The sequence below is a fragment of the Aphelocoma coerulescens genome, chromosome 4, assembly GCF_041296385.1.
Source record: "Aphelocoma coerulescens isolate FSJ_1873_10779 chromosome 4, UR_Acoe_1.0, whole genome shotgun sequence".
Lineage (NCBI taxonomy): Eukaryota > Metazoa > Chordata > Aves > Passeriformes > Corvidae > Aphelocoma > Aphelocoma coerulescens.
Window position 1 is genome coordinate 67,323,043 of NC_091017.1, and position 25,639 is coordinate 67,348,681.

Here is a 25,639-nt window from a genome sequence, read left to right on the forward strand (position 1 = left end):
GGCAGTCCCAGAAGTATCAGCCCAGACTAGGAGAGGCAAACAAAACTGAAAATACATTCCAAATTAAATCCATTGCTTCTGATGTTATCATGCCATAAACATAGTATATTAACAGAGCAATTTTGATTGTTCCCCTGGTCTTAAAAGGAGCATCATAATGGGTAAATAGGGCCCCATATGCCAAAACATACATAGGGTAAAGTACAACACTGACATGAATACATCGAGCATCATGATGATCAGGGAGTTTTGTATCCCAATACACAAATGCTTTAGAACAAAATTGTAATTCCAATTTCTCTCTCAAGCCACACATCAGGTGCCAATACATGTGCTGGCTTGAAAGTAAACCAGCAGGAGAAATGAACCCCACTCAATTACCTTAAGAGAGATTTCAGGTTGGAGTTAAAATTTAATAGAAATATTAAAATAAATGCAATGATACACAGAAAACTGGCTTAAAGCTACAAAATCAGAGTACAACCTGGCACCCTATAGGTCAGGGTGGTAGTCACAGTCCTATCAAGTGATGGTTGCAGTCAAAAGGGGTGGTCTTGTGGAAGTTCTGGTCCTCCTCTGGATCCGTCCAGTGGTGGTTGTGGTAATGTCCAAAGTCCCCAGTTATATCTGCTCAGGTTCGGGGGGGGGGGGAGGAATGCTCAGTACCTCCCCCTGGGCATGGAGTTTCACAATGGAATGATGTAATACAGTGAGTCATGGGATATTTGGAAGTCCTTGATTGTCTAAGTCGTTGCAGCTGCCTATTCTGCTGGTGCCATTGAGTACAAGATGGCCCATTAGCAGAGATAACTCCTCAGGATGGGAAGCACTGCTGGTGCTTCCCCGGAGGCAGTTATCACAGTTGAATCTTTGGTGTGAAGAAAAAGGAAATACTACCCTGCCTCGTGAGGTTTGCCTTTTCTTCCTTATCTCATTTAACACCCAGCTGGTAGCCTGAGGTGTCGGGTGTGCCCTGGGCAGCTACTTCGAATGACCAATCATTACACTTTGTCAGAAACAGCACCACAGCCTGGGAGCAAGGCTGTGTGAGTTCTGGCAATTCGGTCCAAGTGGAAATGAAGATCACGCTGTGAGCTCTGGCTGTGCCAGCTCTGGAGTCCTGGGGATACACTCTCTCTTCTGTCACAAAACACTCCCTTGCCTTCCTCTGCAGCTCCACCACAGCACAGGGCAGCCTCTCCACAGCTCGTGCCACAGCTGCTGTATTTCCAGTTGAGTTCCTGTGGTGCTGCCAGTGCATCTGATTTTATTCACACTCTCATGTCAGCTGATATTTCTCTTAACCCTGCCCATGAATCTTATAATTACATGTTAGTGTACATTTTAGAAAAAAAAGTTTTATGAAAAAGTGGTCTGTATGGGCTAAATCCTAAACTTCACTTAAAATCCTTTCATTTCATTGCCAAGTTTGTAGCTTCATTTGGTTGGCATTTTGTTTGTTATGAGGTTGGATTAGTCAGTGTTAATGACATCTGCCTTGGCTTTACAGAGACGTCAGTGAATGATGTACAAAGGTAATTAACAATTCACGTGTCCAGCCTCAATTATTGGCAGAGATTTAGTTCTCATCTGCAGTTCGATGTCAGAAACATCGCAGTGCATCACCCACCTGTTGGTGAGTTATACTTCTTCAGTATGTTCTTTCAAAAGTCAGAAAGCCCAGACCTAGGGCATCCAGGAGGTCGTGTCCTAATGCAGGGGCATTAACCTCCAGAGAGAGCACATCTCTGTCTGGAGCTTTGCTGTGCTTGTTTGCTTTACCTATTCAGGAGTTTTTGCAAGAAAATGGTACGTTTTCCAGTTTGGCAGAGGGCAGGTGTCCCCGGCTGGCAGAGACCTCACCTGGCGCTTTGCCTCCTGTGCCATCAGGTGGCACTCCAGGCTCACGCTGCGCTTTCCTCCCTCTGCCGCTGTCTCCAGAGGGACCGCCAAGGAACAAAAGAATCAGGGTCTGGTTTTACTCCATTTCGAGGAGGAAATGCGGTTAGGGAAAAAAAAATCCTCTTATGAAAAATAGATAACCATTCGTGAAGCCGATTCCCTGGCAGATACAAGCAAAGTTAAACAGATGCCGAGCAAAGGCATCACTGTGGAGTGTGCCTGCAATCCAAGACTGTGAAAAGGGAGGAAAAAGATTTATTTTTCTGTGTGATTAAAAACTGCACAATGATAAATGAACAGCATATGAAACAGTGCAGGGCAAACTTGTGAAAAGTGCAGCCTGGCTGCTTTGCAGCTCAGAAGGTTTTGAGAATGTTCCTTTTTCTAAGATCTTATAAAATAAGCCTGTCAGCATCAATCTGAATTGTCTGGTTCTGTAGTAAAGTGAGTAGTGACAAAATATGGTTCTGATGGTGCTGCTGGATACCCTGTTTTTCCTGCATCTTCATGTCTCAGATGCAAAAAAAATTATAATAATAATAACAGTTTATCGGAGCTTAAATCTTTTTATTAACTCTTTGTTATCCGCACAAAAAGAAACAGAGAAAATCATTGGCAGAGTTTAATAAAAACTTAGGTAGAAGCTATGCTGATTTAAGGGAAATTCTAACTGCAACTCTTGCTTGAGGTACCCATGGACTATAGTTAACACAAGGATTTGGGGAATGCAGAAAACTTGAGGCAAGATCACACATCAGGTGAAGGCCAATAAGAGAAACCCTGCAATACTGATTCTTCATCTTTTACAAATCAAATAGATAGATGACAGCAGGTTGCTAGAGACATGTTGTTCTATTTTTGTAGATGGCAGGATTTTTGTGCAATAATAGCAAGTTTGGGAACAGATAGGGCCCTGCAAACATTGCTGTTAACCATGGAGACAGAAGTGCCTGACAGCAGGAGCTGGGTCATACTAAATTAGAAAGGGCTTGAACCAAGCCCACAGAGCCCGTAATATCCCGGGAATCAGTGTGTGTCAATCTCAGCATGGCCTGCCTTTATCTGAAATAATTTCATCACTTTAAAGAGCAAGGCATTTCAACAAAGCATCTCCTCTGTAGTTCCTCTCCTGTTCCTCCCTCCCTATTCATTGCTCATGACAGCAGAGATGTTTCCACGACAACAAGCCATGATGTTGCCTCAGGTGACAAACTATAACTTCAATAAATAATCACTGAAAATAGCTTCAAACAATTAATTAGGTAATGGAAATGTTATTTTAATAGGGCTTAGATGCTTTGGGAGTAGTCTACAGACCAAATTCAGATCAAGAATTTGTCTACAATCAAAGCCAAAGCTGCCATCTGAAGGTCAGGATGGATATCACTGTCTGAATACTCTAAGAACCCTCTTTTAAAAAAAATCGTTCAAGACCAAAACACATTCAATCCAGAAGATGCAATGCAAAACAATTCTGTGTTTGTTTGGGTTTTTTTTGTTTGGTGCTAAATTTTGTTCAAAGCACATGCTGGCAGGAATTTACCAACTTGCTCACTAAAGGCAGTCCATGGCTGACATGCTCCCCATATGTGTGCCCTTGCACCAGTGTGACAGACAGATGATGAGCCCAGCAATTGGTTTTGCAATAAATGGATTTTTCAGTTTTCTCTTTACAGAAGATGCTTTCCTCAAGTTATAAATGGATGATTCATAAATCTCTCCTAATACTGCTTCTAGTAACAGTTCAATTGATCTTTAATCATTGTTTAAAAAGTGAATCTCCATGGAGTGCTTCAATCCTATAGCCCGAAGTTTCTCTAGCCCAGGGCAGCTCTTCTGTCTTGCAGCTTAGACATACACAGCCGCTAAGTGCAGATGGATACACTGAGTATATGCCTGTGCCTTATATCACAGTCCTCATTAGCTGGGGCACTCTTTGGGGCTGGTAGTTGCCTTGGTAGAACTTCTTTTTTGCTTTATTTATTATATTTTCTCCAGAATAGTGCATCTATGAAGCAAGAGTGAGAAAGACAAGGGCTGCCACCTTTCCTGTCCCATCAAGTTTGTGGGCTGTGCAAAGACCTGCCTTTGCAGTGCCAGATGTGCTCCTACTCCCTTCAGAGGCTGGTTATGGATTGTGCTTATGGGTGAAGTCCTAGCTTTCTGTGCAAAATATTTTCAGTCTGTGGATGAGGGACTCTGCACCGCTCTTACTCTGTATTTCTCTCAGACAGCTCCCTTTGGAGGGATTAACAACAGTCTGTGGAGCTCCCTTTGCAGGACAATGGGGTTCATCCCTGTGTGTCATCACACAGCTGGCATCGGGCCACTGAGAACAATGTAGAATGGAATAGAATGTGCACAAAATACTGACAAGAAAGTTTTTGAGGCAGAAAATGGTGACTTGTCTAACCTAGCTTTTGCAGATACCCTGTTGGTTTTGTTACAACTTTGTCAGGTCAAGGATGAAATTCAGGTTTGCTGCAGGCATGGTAAGGAAACCTTGAAACTGCTGTTGTATGGGATGTCCACATAAAACAGAGAGAGGCCTTGCTCCTGTTGCACAAACCCTTGGAAGTAAAGAACTGAGGGAAACGTGTATCTGAGAACTGATAATTAAGGTACTACCCAGGAAGGGAAAAGATTGGAATTCTAAGCTGTAAAAATCAGGGAATACATCCTGCATCACAACAACTCTTGTGAAGTGATCACACCCCTGTGCCTATTTCACTCTGAGTTTTCATTACGGGACTCCTTTATTTCCCCTTGGAAAGTCTTGAAGATCTTGCTTTGGTCCTATGGCCATAAGATCAATATACAAAACCACAGTGTTTCTCTGCAAAAAGATGCCTTTTTTCCACACTCTTCCTGCAGGAGAGCAAAGGATGTGGGTGTGGGCCATGACAGCACTCTCTCATTTGTGTAGGGAAGGGAGAAGCTTCACCCAGGTCCCTTTAGCAGGTGGATGTGCATAGGGCAGTTGTGTCCCTCAGGGGGAACTGCTGTGTCTCATGCACAACAGCCGTTTCTTTGTGGTGGGTTTTATAATTTAAGGTTTAAACGGTTAAACTGCTTTCTTAATGCATTGGTGGTTGCTAAGATACAACCTCTCCAATTCTGTAATCTTCCACTTGAAATATAGCACTTTGGCAAACGGGGCTTTCCCCTCTGACAGCCCAGGAGAGGGGGAGCCGACAGGGCACTCACCCTTGTGCTGGTGAGAAACTGCTCCCACCTGAGGGGGCTGGGTTTGGTCCAGTGATGGGAATAACTGGTGGGTTTTACTGACTTCTGGTCACTGTATGTGGCTGAAGGAGGAGGCTGAAGGGGGGAAATGTGGGGAGTCATAGGATGTGGTAGAAGGAAAAGCACAGGGAGAACAGGCAGCACAACAGGCAAGGAGGATGTGTGGGATAAGACTGGGGACTGACTCTGTAGAGGAAGCAAGGGAAATCTTTCTGTCCCCTTCTTTAGATAGCCTCAGGCTTCAATTGTCCTTCTTAAGCAAGAATCATCTTCTCTGCTCTTTGATAATGAAGAGTGGATCTCAGGAGTCTGGTTTTGGGACAGGTTTGACAAGACCTTGGGGATAAGTTGTGCAGGGAGAGATTTCTTGCAGTTCTAGAAAGTGATTAGGAGATACAGATTTAAAAGTAGCACTAGACTCCTCAAAATTCATTAGCAATATTACAATAGCAGCTCAAAATAGTCAAATATTTTTAAAGGAATCCTTACAAAATATGTGGAGGAAGGTGGTATAAAATAGTGCAGCTTATCTCTCATTTCATGCTAAAGTAATTCTTTACCTGAGAGGGTTGCAGAGAATATTTTGAACATGTTGACAGAGCACAACTGGTGCAGCAACATCTCTCTGAGTTTGCAGATCAATAGCTGTGAGAAACAGAAAGTGCCGCTGTTCATCCTGGAAAGGTGTTAGCAGAGATGTCAGAGGATGATAATTGAACCAGCAGTGTTCTCCTCCCCACCTCTTCCACAAGGCAGTCCAAGATGTGCATAAATTTACTGTGAGCATCACCTCCTGTATTGCAAATCAAGCACAATGATAGGATCTCTCCTATCTGTGGGAAACCTCTGCTGCTTTCTGCACCTTCCCACTAAGGTGAGGAGGAGCCTGGTCCAGAGCACCTTGCAGAGCTGCTGGGGGTGTTCAAGCATCACCAAAGGGAAATGAAACCAAGAACCTGCCAGAGCTGAGGCGTTGGCACAAGGTATCGACAGTGGGCTGTCACTGCTGTCTTGCTTGGGCAGCATTTATATTATAGGCATAGAATGGAGGAATATCAACCTCTTTTCTCCCAATCTGACACCCACATCCCAACCTCATTTACTTATTTTTTTTATAATTTACAGCGATCGCTCCCACCCCCCCCCCCAAACTGTTTCTCCTGTTTGAGAAATGATAATGAAGTCAAAGAAGGTGGTGATGGGGTTTCTGGAGTTCTCTAAGTACTCTTCTCCTTGCAGCACAGCCATATTGCCGTATTCACATGCCTATTGGCAGCTGAGGAATTTGGTCCTGTATTTAAAGCTGATCTGCTTGGATCGGGCTATTGCACAGGACATTCATGTTAGTAGTATGATTAGTACTAATTTTAAAACAAGGAGTGGCTGTCCAGAACACTCCCTGCACACTTTGATCAAGTCACTGCTGTAGGGTTTATCTGTTTGAGCAGCCATATTATAAAAAGAATGTCTAGCATTGTCGTGACACTTGAAATAACTGCTTAATGGAGTTGTTGGTTTAAGGATCTTGTCCTACTCATTGACTGCCTCAACTGGTAAATGGCAAGATGAATAATTAGCTGTAACCTGCCTGGATGATTCATACTCATGGCAGCTTTCAGAGCTGAGGGAACTGAGGAGTTTACTCAGCCAGTGCTCCACGAGAAATGCTTTGTACCATGGGCCAGATTTAGGATCTACAACTGCCTGAAGAGTTGTGTTCACTTTCATGTGTAAAAGTTTGATCTTCATCCAACTTGAGTGAGAAGGAAAATAAAATTTCACTGCTAAGAAATGCTTTTTCATGGTGCACTCTGAGAGCACACCTTTCCAGAGCTGGCCTGTACAGAATATCCAGACCATTTAATAGCTTCACAAAGACTAAGAAACATACCCTGTCCCTATAAAATTAGGCCTATTCCAGTAATCCTGGTTCTGCCACATGAGCAAGGTAAGTGACTTCATACTCTACGTTTAGACTCAATGCAATTTGCTGACAAGACTGCAAATGAAAAATAATTCCTACTGGGAGTGGGAGCAAATTGGTAATAACGTTACCGAAAATCTGATACAAACAATCCTTCTACTTGCCCTCCCATCAGGGGCAACCAAAGGTTCCAGCCAAAGGCTCCGAATTTTTAAAGCAGGGCAACTTGCTGGCAGCAAACAGCAGAAGCAGGTGGGTCACACCAGTACCTCCTCCAAGCCACAATGGGTTAAATTGCTCTATTTAGCTACTAAGTATGCGCGTGAAAATTTCAAAAGCATGCAAGTGAGCCATCTGGCTTCTGCTCCTTCTGGGTATTGGGGGATGAAAAGGAAAACTGGAAAGGTAAATAGCGTATTGCTTGATGTGTTGATTTTCAGCTGAGATTTCTCTCTTCAGTGCCTAGTCATATTTGTCCATCTAAATGAGTGGGATTGACTGTGTCTTCCCAAAAAGGGGTGAAAAAAATTAGCATGTAAGCTCTGGGGGAGCTGTGCAAAGCCACGCTCTGCCTCATGTAACAGCTGAGGCAAATTTATTCTGGACTGCACCCAGAAAAAGGCCTCAGCCTCTCAGTGTGTAACTCATGTGTAGGGATGGCAGGAGGCCTCTCACCCTGGGTACAAGCTGGATCATCTGCCTTGGACTGAGATTCCAGAGACCTGCCCCATATCTGGGGCAAGCATCATGATCACCACAGAGAGTCAGGCATCAGCTCGGACTGGAAAGAGAATGGTTTCCTACCTCAAGTGTGTGTGCCAAGCCAGCAATTTTTTGATTATTTATTTCTGCATTGTAACTATATTTTATTTTTCCCTGTGGTAGAGATTGAGTGTGGTGGGAGAAAGCAGGATGCTGCTCTGCTGGTAGCACTCTGGTTTGTCACCTGGGCCAGTATTTGTCTCATTTGGGAGGCCAGGCCTGGCCACATTCCTGGCGTGCTCCCACGGTTGGAAGGTCTCAAACCTGGCCAGTGATGACACTGTTGGAAAATATACCAAGTTTACAATTTATTTTATAACTTTAGCCAGTTTTCACAGAATCACAGAATGAACTAGGTTGGAAATGACCTTTGATATCATCAAGTCCAACCTGTGTTTGCCTTTGCTCCCAGGGAAATTACCAGGGCATTGTTCCACCAGGAGAAGGCCTGATGATCTTAACATCTCAACAGACTGGAAGTAGCCCAAAAGATACCCAAAATGATAACGACCATCAGCAGAACATCAGCGGCCATCAGCAAACATCAACAAACACCTACGCCAGACACTGGCCCCTGGCATGGTTGGAGACACCTGGTCCGGAAAAGACCGATAAGGAAATCAGGGATTGAGGACCTAATTAACATCAGAGGTGAAGAAATCCAGATCCAGTAGGAAACCAAATACTAAGAAATACATAACCTGGAACCAATGAACATTGAACCACTGAATGTCTATGGGTTTTGACTGTATAAAGTTTGTGAAAAATCTGGTAAAATTCATGTGTCATGGAATGATTTTCTCTGCACACCCAGGCTATGCGTGGATGAAATTATTTCTGTTGTACATCCTGGCCAGAACAACATCCTGGCCAGAAATAAAGTAATGCCTTGATTCTCTAACACCAAAAATGTTGTTGGAGGGTTTTTGTTTTTCCCACAGTTTTGGTGACACCACCAATGCCATTTTTTTTACCTGTGACTTTGTGTGTCAATTCACACTGCCTATCTCTGATTCCACCTGGAGGAGACTGAGACTCAAGCCTCCTAAAGACCAGCTTGGGCTATGAGGAAAAGAAAAAGCTGGTCCCGGGACTGAAACTAAAGCATGTCTCCAGCTCTGCTACAGCTGCCCACACTTCATCAGGCAAAACCCTAATCCCACTCATGGCATGGTGTTCCCTCCTCCACCTGCCACAACACTTGAAGTTCCCACAGTAGCTTGCCCTCCAAGTCCTGATCCCTGTGACTCTTCCTCCTCCGTAAAAGGAGCTAAAACAGCTCTTTCTTGCCTAGCTTAAAAATAAGCGGTGCCTTGAAGTCATCTATTTATGCCTTTTTTTGGTTGTAGTTTTATTGAAAAAGCTGGTATTAACATATTTATATTTTTATTCAACAACAGTTAGCTAATTTGTGCAACACAAAAAATGCAGCCATGAACAACAGCTTTCAAAACAATCAGATTTACCAACTTTACCATCACTTACTCTACACCACTGAAAGCTCAAACTAAAAAGAGAAAGAAAGTTGGAAACGTTCACAATGACGATGTTAACTTTCCATACATTCAAGAAACCAGGAAACCGATCTGTTACTATGATGTTAAAGACAGGAACGGAATACTGGTCTTTGAACGGTTTCTATTTATTTCCTTTATAATCACTTCATGGTATTTTGGTTGGGTATTTAATTAGTTTTATAAAGCTCCAAAGACATATTCGTTTATTTAATTTTAACATGTTATTTTTGGTACCCAAAGCTGTAACAGAGTAAGGTACTTCAAATTAAAAACAAAAAACGGTTGCATTAAGATCTGCTTTATAATAAGTTATCTACAGAATCTTACTTGAGAATGTTGAAAGCTAAATATATGTTTTACAGTATCTCTAGCTTTAAATGCCAATATGAGCTGATAGCATTTTTTTTTTCTTTTTGAGCTGCAAAGATTAATGGAGGGGGCCAAAATTCAAAGAAATTGTATGACACCCTTGAAGCAGTAGTTTGGCATTAACAAGTTTTCTATACAATTTACCACACTCTTAAACCTTTTTACAAGGGGAAAAAAAAAAGGAAAAGGCAATTTTGTTAAATTTCATTAGAATAAATATGTACATATACTGTCCATGCCTGCTACAGCACACAGTATTTTATAAACAAACATTCTTTGTTCCCTTTAAAATCACCCTACACATTTCATACTGTACGTGTTTAGTGTGGCTGGAAACTGGTGCACATGCGTTTGTGCTTCTACACACAAAATATACAGCATTGATCTAGAAAACTTCAAACAGACAGATTTCAGGTGTGGTGTTGAATGAAATGTCATATAAAAGCTGTAGACTTCGTTTTTTAATTTCTTGTAAGCAGATTTTCACCCACCCTTCCCCCAAACCAAAATACAAAAGCATGCAGATCCCTTCAGCAGTACATTCTCCACTTACCAAGAAATCAGTGCATAATGGCTTAAAGATTTTTTTTCTGAGGAGTTTTAATATGGGCAGATTAACAGGCCACGTGAGTTGTGCTCTTTTATTCACCGTTAGAGTAGAAATCCTTTGGGATATTAAGTTTTCTGCCAGAGCTATTAAGGGTGCAGCAGAACTTTCCTTTCCTGGATTAAGAGGACTTCCTGCCCACTGCACCATTCCCATACCATTCCTGCATGCCCTACTTTGTGTGTACTTTCCTTTTCCATTTATGTCACTAATCATAACAGAATAGAGATAGATCTAAGAGCATTTCTGTGGAGGAACGTTTTGTTTGGTTTGGATTTTTCATGTTTCTCCAGGACTAACTTTGTCTCCCAGAAGTGGCCTCATTTAAAAGCGTTAAAATTCACTGAGTGGTCCTGCCTCTCACAGTACCATTCTTTTCACAGTTACAGATACCAGGCATTGCCTGTATTCCCCAAAGGCCAGGATTAACATAACCATTCTGCAAACAACAAACAAGGGACTTTATCAAGTGTCTAGCAGTGATGTAACTCTGTTCCCACTCAAGCTGGTCGTTGCCTTCAAGGACAGCACTTCTAGCCAAGGTTCCAGAACTCCAACCCAAACGGTAACATGGGTTTGTGTGTGAATTGCCAGGCTGTGTCTGACCAGCCAGGCCCTCCAGAGTGGCAATGCCAAGTTTTTTAATAGTCCTTACACAATGAAGATACTACTTACTGTTTTAAACAGAGCCGAGACAACCATGGAGAATAAACTTGAAATAAGCTGGCTGAGTAACTATACCAGTTTGTCACTTACTCACTTGGGAAGGTGAAGCACAAAGTAATGTGATAAATAAATAAATAAATAAATAAGAGAGTATTGTAAAGAAGGGAATGGGATAGGTGAGATGGGGCAGCTTTTCATTAGCAGGGATTCTGCTTCTAGCTCTAACCCTCATGAGGTCCCTCCAATGTGCCACGTGCTCTAAAGGGATGTGGCTATTCATTCTTTTAAAGAGGCTTGGCTTAACTGAAAGACAGGAAAACAGCACTGGAGAAAAAAAAAACAATCAAGAGATTGAGGCAAAAAGCTCTATCAGTATGGTAAATGCTGTGGACTGCAAAAGCAGGAAGGGCACCAGAACACCACAGTCCTGCAAACCACTGAGACCCTCAAAAGGATGGACAGGAGTTTAGGAGCCTCAGCCCTCCTCAGGAACACTCCCAAACTGAATCAATACCCCTGTTTGTTTAAAGGAACCAATACAGACCACAGTACTGGATTTGCAGTCGTGCCTTTTACTCATACAGTTGCAGTGATGGAAAATAATTGGTTTGCCACCAATAATGATACAGGCTGAGGGATGAAAGGATGCAACCTACAAATCCCACGACAGAAGCCACAATTTTTGTGAAGATCACATCCTTCTACAACTCTCAAGAGGCTGGTTTGTAAATATAGAGGGATATTGATAAATCTAGTGCATTTCTGAGTTCACTTTATCCTGAAATATGTACAGATTGTTTGTCGCTGCTATAGCAATGATGTTCTCGGTTGGGTGCCATGCTGTGTGCAAGATCTTCTTAGTAAAGTCCAAACTGTCAACACTGATGTCATCTTTCCTCCGTTTGCCTCCAACGCAGACCCTCCGGGGCTTAAGAATGGCTCGTGGTTTACTGCTCTCCCGGGAAGCCTCCAAGGTAACATCCCGCTTGGTGTTGCGGTCAAACATTCGAAAAAAGTTGTTATACGCACCTGTCATTATCACACTGCAGAGAGACAGACAGAGAGCAACAACAAAGGCAGTCAAACAGCAGCTTGTGCAAAGTCTACCAACATGGCTGGATCAGGACAGCTGAGTTTAACCTTAGGGTTTCAGACAGGAAAGAATAAGAAAAAAACAGGGGTTTTCCCAGTACTCCCCAGAATTAATAGTTTTCTTCTACCAATGCCTTCCCCTTCCATATTATTCAATGAAAATTACAGTTACCCCGAATAATGACCACTCCTTGACATCATGATAATCATATCACAAGATAATACAAGCAGCATGTTTTAATACGTCATTTTTAATTACCCTCCAGCTTTTTATGAGTGCTTAAGGATCATATATTTCAGGCTTTTTCTCTGGAGCTTTACCTTTAGTAACAGCTGAGTTTTACCATGGTTCCAGAAATAGTCTAAAAAATTCCCATGTATTTCAAATCTTTTGATACAATAGTAAGGTTTAGTAAATAATTATATATTTTAAAGAATATTTTGAAGAAGGGTGTTTTGAAAGGTTCTGAAAAATCAATTGAGTTTGCACAAATAAATTCTTTCCAGATTAAACTCTTTCCCTTGCTGAAGCCACAGACCTTGCAAGTCCAGACATCACTAAAATTTTTATCTACAATGCTTCTTAGAAATAAACACACTGGTGTCAGGATTCTGGCATCTCTTATATAAAGTTTGAATGAAACATCAAGTCAGGATATATTTCTGGGTCTGGGAGAAGGGGATAGAAAACATACCTCGATCTGTATAAAAATTACCTCATTAATCAGCTTGCAGTTTGAAATAATGGATTGCCAGTTGCTTCATTCCCCTAGTCCCTAGGGGAGGATATTTTGTCACTAACTTTAATGAATTCAGGATTTCATCCATGGCCCTCAGGTTATTGGATTAGCATAATCATGGGTTTCAGAGCCTTGTTTGAAAGCTCATCCTCTGTGAACTTTTTCCATATACGAAACTAGGGCCATTCTCTACTCTCCTATCTCAGCCCCAGGATGGTTTTGTTCTGAATTTCCATTCTGTAAGAGGGAATCCACCCCAAATGGTCAGGTCTCCACGAAAAAGCTGTACAGTTTTAAGACTCAGGCAATCAGGAACTATTTGCCTTTCTAATAGAGGCCAAAAGAATTTGACGTGTGTGGCATTAATAAACAAACCTCCATCTCAAATGACAGCTGCTTTCACACTTTGCTGTTGCGGGGGGGGAGGAAATCTGTGTTGAGCAGCAGACTGGCCACGGAAACATGGAGCATATGGGAGAATACAGGAGAACTCACAGGCATAAGCCATCTCTCCACCATACAGACACTCACTAGCTGATTAGATTAGATGCTCCTGGATTCAGGAGTGCCTTACAGAGTGTGCACAGCCTCCAGCCAGCGCTGTCTTGATCTCATTTGGGGCCATTAGGAGCGACTGTAATACAAATGAATGATACACGGGGAAAGCACAAATGTGAGCTGTGCCCCTCACTGCTGCAGCTACAGCTGGGGACTGAGAGCAGCGCAGGCTCCAGAGCTGCTCCAGGGAAACTGGAGTGGGTGAGCTGGGTTTGTACACTGGGCATCAATCACCCAGCTCCACCCTGCTTCCATCTCTGCTGACTGCAGTTGGATGGCAGCTGGTACCACACTGAGCTCTGCGCAGCTCCTGAAGTGCCAAAGGGAACTGCTGCGAACCAGACGGCATCGCACAGAGACCCAGCACACACTGCCCTGGGCAAGAGCTCCCCTACAGCCTTCATCTCACGGAGAGGGGCTGCTTCCTGGAGACCTGCAGGAAGCTCGCTGCTGGAGGGATGCACAGGGGCACTTGTCCACAAGCAGCCCCATCCAGCCCTGGCAGGGAGCTCCTTGCTGCTCTCCAGCAGTAGGACCGCCCCTGGTTGCCTGCGGAGAGGTTTCCCTTTCATTCCACACCCACAAAGGCCTGGCACAATCCTGCCTAGCAAGGCACAAGTTAACAACCTCACAAGTTAAAAAACAGGAGTCAGTGTGACAGCTTGATAAAATGTATCCCGGAAGCCGCAGAAAGCCTATTGATCAAGATTAGTGCCCATTTCAGAAATTGAATCAACAGCAGTAAATCAAATGTTTCATTCCTTCCAAATCACCATGTCTTGTCATTACAGCTCCTGCTGTAATGATTCTTTGCAACATGAAAAAGTTGAGGTTATTTCATATCTCAGCACTAACATACACAATTTGTGATGCAAACAGTCCAGCTGTATATTTTCTCCCAGGCAAAATTTTGAAACAGGTTCATAACGCTGGGGCACCTCTGTGCCATGGGCTGCAGAGCTGTGGCTCCCAGGGGAAAGAGGAGCATCCCCCCTGATGGAGGCAGGAACTGTCAAGGAAGCAGTTTTCATGCTGGCAGAGTACCAGTGCACCAAATGCAGAGAGAGGTGTTTGTTAAGGATCTTATTTTAGAAGGTTTTGCTTGCAGTAAAACTGCCTTTACAGTCCATTTGCTTTTTAATTTCTTGAACTCTTGCATATTTTTAAAAGTCTTTCTTCAGTTGGATTTACTGCAGTTTTTTTTTTAACATATGTGGATGACTACTTTTCATGCTGGCCCTATTTTTCTGCAGTTTAATGGCTCAGTAAAAAACAGCATTATGTAAATGAGAAAGTGCCCATTCTTGTTCAAGGTCACTAACACAGATGGATTATAACCTTACCTGCTGCTTAAAGTAATAAAAGAGAGTAAAAATAGATGTAATCCTGCAATTTTTTTCTGTTCAGGAAAATACAATGTTCAATAGTGGAGTCCATGTGATAAGGAGATTTGGTTTTTTATAAATAGTATAATATAAATTTACAGCTCAATATAGGAGGAGTCTGTTCTGTATTCCCAAGACACTGCTCTGCACAGCAGTGTTATGACAAGGGCTTGCACAAAACCCTTGCAAGAGAGGCTGTTTCAAGAAACCAAAGCCCTTCATTTAAAACAGCCCACACTACTTCATAGGTGTGTAAGGCAGCAGCCCAGGAAAGCCCTGTCCAACCACCTTTAATTTTCTTTAGAAGGCAGGTTTACAAGTTGTGCTACACAAGGTCAGAAGTACCATCATCTCTGTCATGCAGAGGGTATTTAGGACGCTCCAGTGCACCCCAAGGAGCAGTGTACTGATAGCTCAGGCTGGAGCAAAGCTTCAGCCTGACTGCATCAGCTCAAACCACCACAGCTACAGGCAGCATGATCACAAAAATCCCCAAACAACACCACACCCCACCCTGCCAAACCAACCAAACAAAAAAGCAGGGAAAAAACCCAATGGCTGCAGCATGACTACCACTACTACATTTCACCCTCTTCAGCCCAGCCAGTGCTCTGGAAGGAGAGACAACACCCCATACCTGCAGGCCCCTGCATTTACACAGTCCCACATTAACCCTCCTGTGCTGCCCCAGGCAGGGAACACATTTTCTCTCCAAGCGGGGCTGCTCTGCAGAGCACCCGGAGTATTCTCTGCTCCCTCTGTTCAAGTTGCTCCAAGCAAGCTCCGGGCACTTCTTCAGGTATGTGTGTTTGGAGTGACAACCCAGAATTTCCTCCTGCCTGCACTGACCCTGGGCACGCTTGCTTATCAATGATGTGATCTGAGGCATCTCACTGCCAAACTTCAGTCCTCATGTGGGGTCGCAGTGACCCAGTCTTACCCCTCCTTTTTTTGTAACAACAATGCCAAATGTATTATTACAGAAGGTAAAAGGGGAAAGGGAAAACTCCAGTGCAGACCAATCCTTACTTTGATTGACTTCTCATTCCCTTCCTAGTTACCATTCTGCTCTCTTTTTCCCTTTCTTCCCCTCCAATTCTGACTCTGGCCTTTACCCATGCTTTCCAGATAGGTTTCCCTTTCCCCTTCTCTTCCTCTCCACTCTTCTTTTTTCATTTCCATCTATCCTGCTCTACAATTTAAAAAAAAACCCACCTTATCTACTTCTCTCTTCCTTTTCCCATCCCTCTCATGTCTTTGTTTTACTCCAATAAGTCTCACTGCTCACCCTTTCTTGGTGCTCTCCCCCAGCCCTCCAGTCTTGCAGACAACTTGCTTGGCTGTCCAGGTGTTTTAGCTTGCATCCTCCCCCCCTCCCCCACCTTCTTCGGGCTGAAGGCTGGGGAAACAGCAAATCCCCAAGAACCAAAGCTCATTTGGGCAGGAGATGTGGTTTCCAAATCAGCAGAACATTAACTGTACATCTCCCATTCAGCTCAGGCTCCTTTACACTGTGCCATGTTGATCTGGTAGCCAGCAATAATTCAGGTAGGGTTGTTTTTCCTAAAAGTAAATTTTCGATCTGTAAAATTGTCTGAAATAAAGGATTTGAGAGAAGAAAGTTATTCCTGCTTGCATTGTAACATTAATATTCAAAAGGAGCAGATGTTTACCTATGGATAATGATTTTATTAAATATGACACCAGTATTGTATCACTGATGTTTAATTTAGGGCCAGAGTTTTAGGGTCTACAGAAGCAACCTCTCAACTACTGATGGCTTTGGCATCTTTAATTACCCTAATACTTTTAAACATCTGAGTCTCAATATTTTGGTTTTGGTAGTGACTCTGTTAAATGAAATGCTTCAGCATGGGGTTTTCCCCTCTAAAAAGTTCTGCTTCTCTTGGGTGGTCAACAAATTCTCTACTTCACCAACCTCAAAAGCATCTGAATAGGATTTTCACCATTTTACTGAGATATTCCACAATAATTTTTAGGCAATGAGATTTCATCAAACATGTCAGTCACTAAGAATTGGCATATCTCTGTATTTCTCAGATCTGTTATTCCCATACTTCAAGTCAATCTCTTAAATGTTATCCATGTTGCAGCCATCCCTGCACACAACAGCCTTTATCAAAATTGCTCCATTCAGCTGCATTCCTGGATGTCAGGGACCGCCCTGAATATTTGGGGATATCAGCTGGAATTAATGCTGGCTTAAAAACCAAACCAATACTTGCCCCACACTGTTTTATGTTGTTTTTCTTGTTTAGTTTGTTGTTTTGGTTTTTTTTTTAAACTCTGATAATTTTTGGGCTAGCTCTGGCCCAGATTAGTCTTCCTAGATGCAGAGAAGTTTTTACTCACCTGCAGATTTCTACTGCCTGGAGAAATTCAGCTCGTGTCATAGTTCCCCTCCTTCACTGTTGCTGACGAGACCACGGAAGCCGTGGGATGGTGTGACAGGACTAAGAGCAGGGCTCGGCAGGGCTTCAAGGACCCGAACACACCAGGCTTAAGGGTGATAGGGAAACCAAACCAGCCCAGCTGCCCTGCCCCTCAGCACAGAAGTGGCAGCAGAACATCATTCCCTGGGGCAAGAGAGGCAGGGCTTGGACTTCGAAGGTGTGAGGGGAGGAGACTCAGAGAGCAGCTCCCACCAGAGCCTGCCCCCACACTTGCAAATCTCATCAAAGATGTCCCTCAAGGCACCCAGCATGAAAAGAGACCTTTTCTTTGACCTGAAACTGTCTCCCAATTATATTTTGAGCCCCTAAATTTTCGGTATTTCACTGCCACGTGTACCAGTGCAGAAGAGGACATCTGCAGCCTCCTAGGATTAACACGTAAGGTCCACCAGATCAGGTTTCATGACAAGCTGATCCAATAAAAAAAAGGGTCAGTTCCAGAAAAACTCCTAAACATTTTTCACAGGAATAAAAAAAGAGATTAATTATAACAAAGGGAAAGGACGAAGTACTGTTGCAAGCAATGAGGACCTCCTGAAATACCGGGAAATTTTCCTGTATGCTGTGCTGTGTAAAGTCTGACTGACTCCCCATCACAAAGAAGGAATTTATTTAAACTTCCTGGGGAAAAGGCTGCTGGAAATACTTGAGACATAGGATTCAGGGTTGTGGCATCCTGGTACAGCTGGCTGGTGTAAGACTGGGAGGAAGAACAAGGGATCCCCAAGTACTTCCAAGCTAGTATTTGACATGCCAAGCTTTGAGAACAAAATGATGTCTTCTAGCTCTCCAGCATGGAGTGTGCTGCCAGACAGGAATAGACTCTTAACATCTCATCCAATGGGATCTGCCAGTTCTGCCCAATTAGAGTGAAGGCTGATGGATATTCAGGGGGATGAATGACAGTTCAGTAGGAAAGGACTGACTGAACAGTTGTATGTGGCTTCACTCATCTGCTTGCAGCATATCACTTATCATGGCAGCATTTAGAAGTCTCCCTGGCAGGGGTCCTATACACCCATTCATTTGAAATCTTAAAAAAAAAAAAAAATAGTTAACTAAGGTATTCACTTGCTATCATGTAGAATTTGTTCTTTCTTTTCCTTTCTTTCTTTTTTTTTTCTGGCTTCTTTACCTTACAAAAAGCTACAGAAGTGCTTATTTTTTAAGATAAAACTGAAAGCTGTTGACAGTAGGAAGGAAACAGTGTCCTCCAGGTTATTATTAAAATACCGGACTTGGGATGTGAACGGAAGAGCTAAATTAAATTGCTGTGTAAGTAGAGCTCACCTATTCTACCTAGTCATGTAATGATGTATATACAAGAAAGATAGCATGATTTTTGTGTAATATATTCAACTACAGATAATACGTGCTCATCTGGATGAATTAGTATAAGGCCCCTGCTTGGCTCCCTCCTCTGACCACTGCTGTTGCCAAAGTACATAGTGATTAATGTGTCCTTCAGCAAATGAGATCGGCTCTGTCTGATTGTATTAGCTCCTGTTCATTGGAGTAACTGAGCATCAATCACGTTCTAATCAGAGCTCACGTATGTTGATTATTTTTGTGAACAGCCTCACCATCAGGTTCCATGAACGCCTAGATTAACTTCTTAGTAATGACAAAACTTAATAAGAAGTATTTTCACCTAAATAATAAACACACTTTCATTTTTAACTGAACAATCCTGTCACTACAAATTGTCGTTATAGCTTTCAAGTCTTGCAAAAGATAAAAATAACATGTTAAAACTGCAGTTATTACTGTTATGTAAATGGATTAATAATCTAAGTACTGCAGCATCTCTTCCGAGTACAATTGTCAATATGCAATTTTTACCTTTAGTAATAGTCCTTTTTAAAAAGCTGCATACTGAAAGACTCAAATTAAGTGACCTTACTGTTCAAATGAACTGTTTTTAAGGGGTACTGGTACCTAAATATTATTTAAATTATGATCTACCAATAAAAAGATATTCCAGTAATGTGTAGCAATACTTGTCATACTCATAAGCAAGGAGCTCAGAGGAGTGAATCAAAAGATGAGCATCAGTTCTTGTACATTTGACTCTTAAAAAGAAACAACTAAATTAAAGAGAGCCCTTTTCTTTTGTCAAATGTTTCCAGCTCCTCTACTCAAGAGTTTTTTACAATCAAGAGTAGCACATTGTGTTTAGTGACAGGTTTGGTAATTGTGCATGACTAATAATGCCTCAGTGTCGGGGCAGTACAATAAATGAAGCCCTCACAATCTAATGTTCCCACTTAATAATTACTCCCTGCATTGATCTTTCTGATCTGTCAAGTAGGAATGAAAATATTACGCTCACTTTAAACCCTGATATTGAACAAGAATTCCATTATTACCAGGCAACTACCCAGAGAGCAGTCTTACCACACTAATGAGGACAGCAGCACTTCATCTGGCCAGAGGAGAGAGACTCTAGGCCTGGGAGTAAGTGGCTGCCCATCCTGTACAATGCAGGAATTCCCAAGGATAAGCAAAATTGTTTGAAAATACCTGAAAAGTTCTGGATCTTTTTCAAAGTTTCACAATAACTACATGATTTGAATGCACTGTTGTTCTGTGCCAGACTTAGGCAGGAATCAGCACTGTGTTTTCCAATAAATGCTTTAAATTTTGAATTTCTAATAGTGCGAAACTCAAGCAGTAACCACACTGAGAAAACCCTCTGCTAAAACACCCATTCATGTATGGGTTTGGGAGTTTCAGAGAAAAGTCCCAAAACTTGAATTTTCCCCTAAACTTTCTGTGAGTCATTCCCAATCTTTGACCATACCAAAGCCACAACAGCTGGTGCCCAAGTTACAATGACAGCAATCTGGGAAGTATTTTGCTGAGTGTGGTCCACCTATGTAATTTTGAACGGCCAGCAGTTGGTATCACAGGTGATACTCAATGCTGAGTTAATCCTTGTCAGAAAATACATCACCCTGGCATGCAGGCAACAGAGATAATGGAATATATATGAATTTTCATTTGCACAATGAATGATACAAGGTAAAAGTTTCATTTCTTAGCAAAGACATTGGGCAAGTAGAGGAACTGTGCAAAGGAAAGTAGTCCAAAGAAAAGGTGCCCCTTACCCAGTGTACAGCATAACATTTGATCTGCATTTGTGGAACACAGGACTTGTTCTGCACTTCCAAGTTCAGACACTTATAATTTTAACCGATGTTGCATATAACTGCTTTCACAGATTTCCTGAGCACCACCATCAGAACAGTTGGGTTTCTTGTATCTCCACCACTCAGGATGGGAAGACAGCTTGTCACTGTTTGGACAGGTATGAACTACCTCTAATTTCCAGGTTATAACTACCTGTTGACACTCAACACCTACTTGCTGTTGTGTCATTATCATTCACATTTACCTTAGCTAGATCTTCTTCCTCCCTACGTATATCTCCTTGGTATACTTAATACAAGCAAGTAAAATTTTGGCTTCTCCTTTGCTAAGCTGATGAAAACCAAAGTCCTGGCCTCTCTTCTTTAGAGCAGCTGTCTATCTGCTCGATTAGTTCATCCACCTTAAAGATGAGGGACATGAAATGTGTAAATGCAGTTCAAAGGTCTTTGAATAAGAGCCCAACATAATGTCACCACTACTTCTTTCTCTGCTGGATAGCCCAGTCTTGCCCATTCAAGGATCATATTTGCCTTTTTCACAGATGTCTCAGACTGCCTGTTTCACAGTCCAGGCCCACTGCAGGGTGGGCAGGCCTGCTTCAATACAATGAGACAGACTGTTTTTCCCAAACGAGAGGCTGAGCTGAAGGAGCAGTTCCAGGCTCAGTGCCAGACTTCTGCCTCTTGGCTCCTAGCTCTGCTGAACCAAGAGTCACTTTGTGTCACTCAATATTGGCTCCTGTGCTGTCTTTCACATGCATTTTGTAGGCTGCTAATCCCTTCCACAGTCACCTAGCATATAAATGTCCCTGGGAGTTGCTTCCAACTGATAAGATGAAAGTTTGTGCTCTTTTTTTAACTAAAATCCTCACCTTGCATTATACTCTTGGATTTTATCCATTTTTATTAACCCAGTCCTCTTGGGTGCTCAGCCATTCCTGTCCAATATTCCTACTCCACAAAGTACTGCCACCATTTGCCAGCATTATGGCATTAGCCCACTCCATCCTTGCTTGCACACTCTGACTTGTGCCAGTATTTCTCATTAAAACATTCAACATGATACTATGTCCAAGATAAAAACAAGGATCTCTCCATCAGTACACAGGGAAAGGGACTGCTCTGATGGAGGGAGGTATCAGAAGTGTCATTTGGCAGCAATTTGCAGAGAATCAGAGGGTGCCTGTGGCAGTCCTTCCTCACACTCATTTCCAGTAAATGAACTGAATTTCTGAGGCAGGTCATGTGCAAATACAGGATCACATAAGTTTCCTTAGTGTGTCGGTGGGATTGTGTGAGTCGGCATCATTCTTTCTAGCTTTTGCAGCCTATTTATGATTTGGGTGAAAATGGATATAATTTGAAGGGTTTTTTCCCCCAAGGCATGAGCCAAGGTTATTAAGGCATACATCATGTCTAAGGCAGTCAGAGACACAACTGCACAAACATCCAAACATCTTCTATCAACCCAAACACTGGCGTGTGATGCCGTACATTGCTGTGGAGAAGAACCACGGGTAACTACTTTTGGTTTGCTCCCCATCATAGGGGGAGTCTTTTGCTAAATGAGGACAGAAGGATGGACTGATTACCTGTCTGATCCATTCCATGCACATTCAAACTTATCAAAGATGCAGTCGTTTTCATAGAGGGAACATAACTTGCTTCTAAGGTAATCATGGACCTGTTTTAAAGAAAATAACTGTTATTCTTGAAATCAAAGAAAATACAAAACTCCCCAACCAGCCCTTCATGTTCTGCTTTATATTCCACGTTCACTTCCAAAATATGCTGCATAGATTGGTAGCTCTGCAGAAGATACTGTGTTTAAACACCAAAGAAGCTAACTGTACTTTTCCACAGCCCAGTTAATAGGTGCTACAGAGTTGCTGTTGCAGGAAGGCACAAAACATGCTTCCCTCAGCAGCCTGCAGACCACCCCTCTTCAACATATTTGTTTCCTGCTTGGGTGATTTTCTCAGTGCTAGCCTAATTCCCAGAGACATTTCACCAGCTGATACCCTAGATGTGCTAATTAATGTGCAAGAAATCTAATTTAAATAGTAACAAAAATGCATTATTCCAAGATAAGTGGACTCTCACTTATGGCAGAAAGAACATGGCTCTATTAAAAGAACCTGTATGGTATTACATTTATTTTTGTAAGGTATTTCAGAAGCCAAATACAGTACAAGGTTGTACTTGCACAGGCTGCAAATAAGAACACTAATTTAGCCCAAGGATTTATCCTATTTGGCTGAGACTTAAAAACAACATTGTAAATTATCATTTACTCACTGGAAAAGCAGGACTACCCAGCAGAAGACCTCTCTCCTCTAGGCCACACATCTCTGCTGAACAGCAATTATCATAAAGAGCATGCCAACTGTTTCAGTCTTTTGCTGAATTTGATTAGTTTTCCTTCTGGATGATTTGATTTATTCCATAAGGAAATATGGTGGTAGAAAATTCCTGCCTAGATAAATTTACTAATGCACTTCCACTCCTGATATTTTCTTCTAGCTGCAGTAGAAACTGTAAAACAAAGATGTGTAGGTGACCTCTTGGAGAAACACACCAATCCAATGGAACAGGGGTATAATTTAGCTCTGCCATCCTGAGGTTACAGGTTCTTGCAAGTCCAGTGAAATTATTCCTGCTCATGGATGCTCAGCATTCTCCTCTGGCCCGAGAGCACAAACATTTCTTCTAGTAAAATAACTTCTATCAAGACCAGATGAGGGACAATGATCTTTCACTTATATTTTCTTTAAACTGACCCATTTTTCACAGTCAAATTGTACAGTATCCAAAGAATGTTTGTAATGTAAGGTTATTAAGGATTATACATTTTTGTAATGGATCAATTTTCATTAATAAATGCATGAACACTGAACTGTACATTAACAGATAATGTCTTATACAGCAATTAATTGGCAAATGGAGGAGAACATTTCACAATTAAATGCATTTACCGTCACGGTGAGCAATAGGTCAGAACACTTTTACTATTGATGCAGTTTCCTACACTCTCTGCAATTAAATCCTTTCCTTTTCTCTTTACTCAAAACCTTTTTATGTTAGCAGTGTAATTTGTTACAGAACTGGAATTCTTTCCTTTGTCATGTCTGTGAGCTCCCAATACTTGGAAGAAATAGAAAGGCTGGGTAAGGCAGAAGGAAGTAGATCACATTTGCCCCCATGACTGTCATTTCTAGGTCTTTCTCTCGTTACCATTTCCAGCAGCCATCTGTCATGACCACTGTCATGTACACACCCTGTGCAAAGTGTGTCCAACTCCACAGCTTGGAGCTGTGCCTTTCTATCTTCTTTGTCCAAAAGCATTTTGCAATTCCTGTCTCAGATGTCTTACCTTGTCAAGACTGTCAGACTCACCCTACTGCCTTGGACAACCACCTTGTTCTTTATGTGGACCTTTTGATTACCACATATGAACACATTCAGACCCTCAGAGAGACTATGAAAAACTAACTGGAAGAAACGCTTAATTTTCACTGTTTGCATATTCATGTGCCACTACCAACTGAGGGTAAAATCAGATTTGCCTTGTCTGTTATATATTGTTCTTACCACATATCAATAGTACTTGAATGCAAACCAAATTCATTCCTAATTACCAAGAACCTTTTCTTCACTGCAGTGTTTTAGGTCTGACCTCATGAAATTATCTAGCAATTCTGTGCTCCAGATTAACACAGCAACACAGCTATGCAGGGACCTGTTTTATTGGGACTGAATAGACACAACCAGGAATTTCACTGGTGATGCATGGTCCAAATCACTATGCTACAGAGCCTGCCAAAAGTGGATCAAGCTATTACCAGCTATGAATGCACTCACCTTACTGCTCCTAAGGTTTCTGCTGGGGTAATTCACCTGGCAGCACCAGAAGAGTAACCTGTGAGGCAGGGCTGCCTTGCAACATTCAGGCACTGACCATTCCACTGCATTGCTCTTTTAGTGCTGTCCAGTGACCATACTCTGCCCTTTTTTCTTTTGTGCAAAACAAACAGGAGAAAATCATGTTGAAACATTGTCAGCAGATAATGTGTTCAGCAGGGCTGCAACAGCTGCTCTATTCAATAGCATTCTTTGAGCCACAGCACTGATAGGAAAAAAAACCTGCACGAGGAATTAATTTTTGTCATTTTTCTAATGTTAAAATTCTAAGCTTATAATGAAGCAGTACAGTTATGGACGCTGCTCTTTATTACAACTCTGTGTGAAATCTCCTGTTGTGACCCTCACTATTGCAGCTAGGCAATATCTAAGTGGCTACCATGCAGTGGATGAAATGAGAAATTCAATCTTTTAATGAACACCTTTTAATCTTTTAATGATATACTTGTCATCATAATTATGTGGATACATAACATGAAAATGTTAGGTTTATTTGTTGCCTTCCAATGATCTACCCCAAAAAACCTTTTGAGAAATTGCCACGTTTATATATGAGATTTAGGTATGTGAGAGAGAGATATCTCTGAGACAAATTATTTAAGAGAGTAATTTAAACCACTTTTTTTTAAGACAGAATTCTCTCCTCTCTGCAGCTTAAAAACATGAAAGGTTCTCAGAGCAGCTGGATCACACAAATTCTATGGAATCCTGTGCTATTGGCTTCCCAAGGCCCCCTGAGTTCCAGATTCTCCTTTAGTCCCCTGCAATGCCCAACAACACATCTGTATATTCTTTACAAGGCACTGGATAAATATTTGAAAATGAAAGGCAATCCATAGATTTAAGTAAGGTGGTAAGAACAGTATTTATTTATTTATAAATAAATATTTAGCCGTATTTTTTTAATATTATATAAGGGGCTTTGTTGTTGTGGGTCTTGGTTTTTTTCCTCTATAAACTTCTGACTGCAATTACCAGTACTCATTTTCCCATCTCAGCATGAAGAAATATAACTTTTTAATTGGCCCTACTGTTGGGTGTCAGACTGATTTAAAAGTGGACAGCTTGTTTCACAGCTGCCTACATGAGGAAATAAAAGCAGCTGTCAAAATCAAGACAAACAGGTTGGCTTGACCAGCTATTCCTCCCCAGGGACAAGGCTGCCTAGTAAATTAGCATAGGTATAAAATAATATATTACCTAAGTTCCCAAAACCCAAGATTCTATTATGTTATATAAAACACAGTCTCGCCCTTACCCTCCCACTCCATTTTCATGGCATATCAACATTTCTAACACATTTAGCATTACAAGCGCTGCCATT

At 42.0% G+C, this 25,639-nt stretch overlaps 1 protein-coding gene across 8 annotated transcripts in view; it reads right to left on the reverse strand.

Annotated features, from left to right (window-relative positions):
* Positions 1–11,549: 11,549 nt before the first annotated feature.
* PPP2R2C (protein phosphatase 2 regulatory subunit Bgamma) overlaps positions 11,550–25,639 on the reverse strand; it is a 207,496-nt gene continuing 193,406 nt past the window's right edge. For all 8 annotated transcript variants that reach the window (XM_069014482.1, XM_069014488.1, XM_069014483.1 and 5 more), the window contains 2 exons: positions 21,987–22,078; positions 11,550–12,036 (listed from right to left, as the gene is read on the reverse strand). In XM_069014482.1, the coding sequence (XP_068870583.1) occupies positions 11,745–12,036; positions 21,987–22,078 (384 nt within the window). In that variant the 3' untranslated portion in view covers positions 11,550–11,744. The remainder of the gene's footprint in view (positions 12,037–21,986; positions 22,079–25,639) is intronic.